The sequence below is a fragment of the Orycteropus afer genome, unplaced genomic scaffold (genome assembly GCF_000298275.1).
Source record: "Orycteropus afer afer isolate SDZICR_OR568_19922 unplaced genomic scaffold, OryAfe1.0 scaffold00168, whole genome shotgun sequence".
NCBI lineage: Eukaryota > Metazoa > Chordata > Mammalia > Tubulidentata > Orycteropodidae > Orycteropus > Orycteropus afer.
In genome coordinates this window covers 2,921,720-2,929,486 of record NW_006921755.1, presented here as the reverse complement: position 1 = coordinate 2,929,486, position 7,767 = coordinate 2,921,720, and the positions used below count along the sequence as shown (strand labels likewise).

At 34.4% G+C, this 7,767-nt stretch overlaps 1 protein-coding gene across 1 annotated transcript in view; it reads right to left on the bottom strand.

Annotated features, from left to right (window-relative positions):
• PHC3 (polyhomeotic homolog 3) overlaps positions 1–7,767 on the bottom strand; it is a 93,821-nt gene that overhangs the window by 20,439 nt on the left and 65,615 nt on the right. The window contains exons 11-12 of the mRNA XM_042781759.1: positions 4,764–5,017; positions 1,379–1,538 (exon numbers count right to left, since the gene is read on the bottom strand). Coding sequence (XP_042637693.1) covers positions 1,379–1,538; positions 4,764–5,017 — 414 coding nt within the window. The remainder of the gene's footprint in view (positions 1–1,378; positions 1,539–4,763; positions 5,018–7,767) is intronic.

Below are 7,767 nucleotides of genomic sequence, written 5' to 3'. Positions count from 1 at the left end.
GGGCAATCCTACTTCTGTAGTGATACTGCCTCGGAAACCCAAGGAGGGGTCGCTATGAGTCGGGGCCGACTCGATGGCAAATAACAACAACAACATTCAAATAGGAAATAACAGTAATGAAAACACTGCAAGTTTATAAATTTCATACAATGACAGACGTGCCTTCCTTGTAACAGTTAGGAAAACTGTGACCAAATATACAAATATCTACTTTGCTTACCAAAAGGCTCTTTTGCTTACAGTAAAGTTTAAGTGCGTAATATATGCTTAATTTTTGCAAAATGAATTCATTTTAGAGCAAATATACCAATATATTGAGGATAATTTCTCAGACACAGGTGTTAATTCACTATTATAGAACTTAGAGTATAATAGTATTTTGACTAAATGCTATTTAAAAAAAAAAACAACCACCACCTTGCCATGAAGTTGATTCCGACTCACAGCGATCCTACAGGGCAGAGTAGAACTGCGCCATATGATTTCCAAGGATGTCAAGCTGTCAATCTTCACAGAAGCAGATCGCCACATCTTTCTCTCACAGAGTGACTGGACCTTTCAGCTAGCAGTCAAAGACTTAACCACTGTGCCACCAGGGGTCCCTCTAAATGCTACAGATTACTTAAACTGAAATAAATCAATTATAGGATCATGAATGGAATCAGTCAAGGATAGTCTCACAAAGATGTTCCTATAGAATATAGCTAGCTAGTTTGTTTTTTTAATCAGAAATTCAGAACCTCATCCAAAAGCATTTGTGATTTTAATAGTAAACTCAAGATAGAAAGTATATCATTTCATATTTACTTGTTTGTTTTTCTGCAATATTAGGATCAAGTGTATAAAAAAGGATTCTTCTTTTTAACATTAAGGAGATTTGTTGATGTTTTTCTCTTTGAACAAATTTAATCATTTCTTGATTGGACAGTGTATCCCTCAAACAACTGTACTATTTGCCTGATGTCAGACATCAGAATGTGGAAGTCTAAAAACCAAACAACCTAGAAGCTCTACATTTTTCAGCAAACTTAGTGAAATATTCATCTGTTACTTACATCTGCTTTCAAAAAGAAAGACTGGGTTTTTGATACTAAATTTTTGAATTACTTTCTCTCAGATATAACAGAGCTCTTCCCACCGACACTCATTCAAAAGTCAAACTGACATGCAAATTAACACCAATCTTGCTATTTTAGTTATCTGGCAATTAAGAACCTGTTTAGCTTTCCCATTATTTTGGTCAAATAATGCATCATATGAAACTAAAACAGTAAATACTATCAAGTGAAAATCTGTGCAGGATAAAAAATCTAAGTCCTTTCTAGAGCAGTAAAAGTTAAAGTTAATTTAAAAGGTATCTTAAGTGAAACCCACACACCTTCAGTAATCATGTCTTCCATCTCTGTGTCAGATGAATTATCTGCATGCTTTGAGTTATTCTGTAGCTCTGGCTGAACACACACAGAATTTATCACCTGATTATCCAAAAGGGGTCTTTTTTTCACAGGCTGTTCTATTAGCAAAGACGAACGACTCACCTTTGAAAGAGAGAGAGAATAAAATAGTTTAAAAAGATATTCACAAATAATTATTTTAAAAAACCTCTTGAAATGAATGGTATCTGATAATTTACTTGTTCCATTAATCAGATCCATTCACTGAATGCTTTATTTTTTGACAAAAGGTTAGACAATCTGGACATAAATGCTTTCTTTCAGGTCACCAGCAGTATGGCTGCTTCAAAGTCTCAGTCAAGTAGAACCTATGGTTCTAGTTTAAGCAAGTAATTAAAAAAAAAGTCTTAAAATTTAGCAATGGTCAAAATAAATACTAACCATCAAGTTATATTCTATTATAAATACTTCAGTAGCTAAGGCCAACACTGAAAAACAAAGGCAGTAACTATTAGTATGTTTAGGAGGGGTTTTGTTTGAACTTTTTCAAACACTATCCAATTAAGCAGTTTCTTTCTCAAGGAGCTACATAATTATTTTCCTTCAAAAATTTTAGGGTTTTTTTTCCATATGAATACAACACAGATAAAATATTAGCAATAAATTGTTAATTAGCCAGAATTCTCAATTAAATAATTTATTTTCTGCAAATTTTTAAGATTTACTGCTCGTGCACAAGGCACTTTAGGTGTAAGATAATTTCCTCAGGATAGAGCTTCTGAAAAGAAATGACCAGTTTAAAGGTTCTGAATTCTCAGATGACTCATGGTGCCTATTGTCAGATCACTTCAAAGACTTTTAAGTTAACTAGAAAGTTTTGCTTTCTACAACCAAAAAGTAAATTATATGTACTTTATAGATAAATAAATTAATGTTCAAAGTGTTGGGGGACTTCTTTACAAAACAGGAATCAGGAGTAGAAATCAAATCCCCTGATTCTTAATTCAGCAACCTAATCCACTATAATTACACAAAGATACAGAAAAATCCTCAAAGATTAATATTAAAATCAACAACAAAAAAAATTCACTACGTTCAATATACATGGTTAAGTCATGCAATGAATGCTACCTATTTTAGAAATACTTTCAGCAAAATATTTCTAAATTTAGACCAAAATTATTTACTGATTCACTAGTGAGCCCTCAGCCAATCAGAAAAACAGATGACTAGGACATTTTACTCCTCAAGAATGCTGGCTGAAGTGAATTTGCTCTGTAAATCTTCACCCAAATCACAATTAGAAAAAAAAAATAATAATAAAAAGAATGCTGGCTGAAAGTCTCCATAATCTGCTACATACGAGACAAAACAGCTTGTTGGGAATTTCTACATTTAACCTTAGCAAAGAAATCACAACACTTTTAAATTTTGTTCACTTTCATAATATATTTAATATATCTCAAACTGAATTTATGGATATTATTGCTAGGACAACAACTGTGAAAAATCAATGCTGTTAAGAGCATATACTTCAACTGAAATCTTTCCAGAAAATAACTTAGCAATATATATTAATTTTTCTGAATATATATGGAATATGATCTAATAATTCTATTTCTAGGAATTTATGCTAAAAAATTATTAAAAATATGGACAATTACTTATATACAAACACATTCACCTCAGCACAGTTTGAAAAGTAAAACACTGGAAACTTTAATGTCCAAAAATAATTGATTACATAAATTATGGTTGTCCAGTAAGTGAAATACTATGTAACCTTTCAAAATGTTTCCAAAGTACTATTAAAAATATGGGAAAATAAATGCTTTAAATATTAAATGAAACAAGCAAAACTATATATAAACCAAACCCACTGCCAGCGAGTCAATTCCAACTCATAGCAACCTCCACTGGGTTTCCAAAGTGGTAAATCATCTTCCTTCTGCGGAGTGGCCAGTGGGTTTGAACTGCCAACCATCTGTTTACCAGTCAAATGCCTTAGGCACTGCACCACGAGAGCTCCTTAAAACTACATATATATAGTACTAATTTTGATCATATTAAATATGACTAGATACATAAACACTGAGGGATTACTGGGGATTATTTGTTCCATACATTTTTCAAATTTTCCATTTAGAACATATATAACATATGTGATCAGAAAAAAAAAATGTTAAAATTATCACTAGTGATATTTTTTATAATAGCTATTGTTAATAAGACCCAGGCACTGCACTGAGCAATTTATGAACATGTAACTCTCACAACAACCCTAAGAGTAAAGTATCATGTCCATTTGCCAGATGAGCAAAATGAAGATCAGAAAGTGACTTAAGTTACACAATATGCAGCATAGCTAGAATTCAAACACCAAATCAGAATTCTTATAGGAGATCCAAATTTAACACATACACAGTAAACAACGCAAAAGCCATGTGTTGGGAGCTCTGGTGATGTAGTGCCTAAGGCATCTGACTACTAACCAGAAAGCTGGTGGTTCAAACCCACCAGCCACTCCTCAGAAGGAAGGTTGGGCGATATACTTCCATAGTGATACTGCCTCGGAAACCAAAGGAGGGGTCACTAAGAGTTGGGGCCAACTCAACAGCACATAACAACAACAAATCTCAAATTATAAGAATTTTAATAGTAGATAGGTGGCGCAGTGCCTAAGGCATTTGACTGCTAACCAGAAGGTTGGTGGTTCAAACCCACCAGCTGCTCTACAGAAGGATGATGGGGCAGTCTAGTTCCGTAAAGATTTGCCACTTCAGAAACCCAGTGGGGATCGCTATGAGTTGGAATCACTGTGATGGCAGTAAGTGATAGCACTTCCATTTCCAGCTGAACATTTTAAAGTATTTTTTAAAATTTGATTGAAGTCTGAGATTCAGGAACAACTGAGAAAATCTATTGGCTAATTATAAACAATTGTGTAACTTCAGATATATTACCTTCCCAAGTTATTGGGAAATTAATACTGTTTGTGCTCAAGTTAAAGCTCACCAAGTGTGTCACATTATGTAAGCAATACGACTATACAAGTAATACACTTTAGTTGTCATTTCAGTCCCCTTTAAAAAAAGAGAAAAGTTTATTTAATTGGGGTAAACTTCCAACTACTTTTTTTTAGAAATTATAAAGTTGATATCTATGTAAATTCTTTCATTTCATCCTAGTTTATGCAACTAAATAGCCAGTATATTTGGAAATATATGAAGATTATAAAGAGAGATATATACTAAATAAAAATTTGACAACATTTAAAATATTGTAAGCTTTTAATCAGACAACAATAGACTAAATCTAAAAATAAAGTTATATGAGTATAAATTTTTAAAAAATTTGCTGGCTACTTACAGGAAATGGTTCCAATCCTTCCTGAATCACAAAGCCTTCAATAACATGGGTCAAGATCTGTGGTTTAACAATAGCCTGTGGAGGTCTGCTTTCCATGCTGGGAATGCAACTGGGCATAGATGTATTACTACTATTCCTTGTGGTAGCAGCTGGAAGTAAAAGTGGAGGTGGGGGAACAGAAGCATGTGAAGGATCTGATGGAGATTTAATTACTGAAGCACTGACTGATGCCACAGCAGGTAATTCCACTTGTTCTGGGGAAAAAACAAAGGCAGTGGGTTTTTTTTTTTAAACATCTTTAGCATTTTGTCCAGGCAAATATGGAAGAGATTAAAATAAACACTAATAGCAGTAACAGGTAACATCTAGAGGTTTAAAACACTGTTCTGAGAACTTTATTGTCTCAGTTAATCTGCTAAATAACCTTATGAGTTATATAGAAATATTATCCCCAGTTTACCAGAGAAGGGGGGTAAATGTCCAAAGTTATCAGTCAAACCTTAGTTAAAAAGAGCTGTCCCATAGATATGGAAAAGTTTTAGAATGTCAACTTAAGAAAAATTACTAAAATATTTGTTTGTTTTTTGGTTTGTTTTAAGCTGAGAGATATTAAATTCCCTATGTTTCTGTTTATATTTTCCAAATGGTAGGAAAACAGTGCTTTGACTGTATGCTTAAATAAAAAAGGATCATGAAATCTACAGAATAAATGGGGATTTTAATGGGTTACATAAGTCATCATCCTTAATTTCAAGCAGTAAGACTCACACAAACATCAGTTTGGCAGAACACTGTAGCACCAGGCAAGTTCAAAACATTGGGCTGGATCACTGTCATTTCTCCCCTTCAAATTAATATGAACTTATTATAATAAGGTAGACCTAATAGCCCATGATGGAGACCTAACCTACCCAATCAGTGGCACTGACGTTTAACTACCTGTACTGAAGTAGAAAGATGGAACCAGATGATATCTAGGAATATCAGTGAGTACAGATGTCTAAGAGGGGAAGGGGAGCTCATGTATTAAGCTAATAATAATACTAACTGAAGGAGCTCTGGTAGCATAGTGCCTAAGGCACTCCACTGCTAACCAGAAGGCTGGCGGTTCAAACCCACCAGCCACTCCTCAGAAGGAAGGTGGGGCAATCTACTTCCGTAGTGATACTGCCTCGGAAACCCAAGGAGGGGTCGCTATGAGTCTGGGCTGACTCGACGGCATATAACAACAATACTAACTGAACACTTAACAATGTGTCAGATACTGTACTAAATGCCTTATACGTTGAAATTCATTTCATCATTGTAACTAGCCTAGCTCTACTTTACAGATGAGGAAACCAAGACACATAGAGATTAACTTCCCTAAGGGTACACAGCTAATAACTCATGGAGCTGGGACACTAACACAGGCAATCTGGCTCCAGAGACCACCCTCTTAATTGCTAGGCTGACTCCTCTCCATTAGTATGAAGTGGATTGACATCCTCTATCAAAGATGCTCAAAGTATACACCAGTCAGGCAGAAGAGAAGGAACAGGAATCCCTTGAAAATAGAAAAACTGATGAAACAGTGCAAAGACCATCTGTGTAGTCTCAGAAACAGAAAAGCAAAGAGCTGAGAATTAGTAACTCTGATGTGATTAATATCATCATATAGCTTATAACATCAATATTCTAGCCATAAATTGAGTTCCACCAAATAATCCACCAAGATAAGCATTTTCCTGTTGGAATGAAAAAACAAATCTATAGGGAATTGAAACATCATTGCTTACAAATTAATATACTTTGTTACTTTAGAAAAATAAAACTGCTCCCAGAGGTCCCCTTTCAGCCAAAATAGATTGACCTATAAGTTAAAAAGTAACACCTGTGAGGAATGTGCTCCTTAGAACAATGAACTATCTGAGACCAAACGGGCAACATTTGCACAAAAGCAAAGAGGAGACGGCAAGGAGGGCCAGGGAAATGGGAGAGATGGACATGGGGAAGGCAGGGTGGAAATAGGGAGAGCGCTGCTGACACACTGCCAGGACAGCAACCAATGTCACAGAACAATTTGTGAATAAATTGTTGAATGGGAAATTAATATAATATTAATAATATATTAATTATATTGATATAGTAATATAAACTTTCACCTAAAATACAATAAAATGTTTAAAAAAACTATGTTAAGTATAATTTGGTTTGCTCAGAAAATACTGCTTCATGTATATTTTAATTAATTTTTAGATCATATATACAAATTTGCCAATCTTAAGTAATCCTATTTTTTTTTAATAGAGGTATTACACAAACCACAGCCTCATCTACCCTGAGACCAGAACTAGATGGTGCCTGACTACCACTACCAATCATTCTGAGCAGGAACAGAATTAGATAGCCCCAAATAGAAAGGGAGAAAAATACAGAAAAAAATGTGAATTATTAAAAAAAAAAAAAGCCAGACTTTTGAGACTATGGCCCTAGGTGCCCTTTAGACTTTAAAGTGAAACCATTCCTGGAGGGCACCTTTCAGCTTAATAACAGATTATCTTCTGATATAAACAATAACACCCATAAGTACTATGCTTCTTTTGGGGGGAAAAAAATAGAAATATTAGTTACTAACTTTTTGAAGAAGCTAATAGCTCTCATTATTTGCCAGTTTGTAATAAGCTGTTAAATTGAAAACATGAGAAACAATGACGTATTATAGTGGAACACAAGCAAAAGTATTATCCTCTAAATTTAAGACAAGAGCAAGGAAAAAACCCAAATTAACTGATGATGCCTTTGCCAGCAGTTACTTTACTCATAATCTCATTTTCTAAGGAAGATTATGAGATTGTTCCACCTTTTTTTGTAGCTGTTTCTTACTTTTAAAGAATTGTTATAGATTTATGAATACTTAATCCTGATCTGCACTGAACACTTTCCCTTGTTACCCTCCCGAGAGGGACTGGGTCTCCGGGAGCAAGGTAAGCATGGGCGGGCTTGTGCTTACTCACTGATCTGC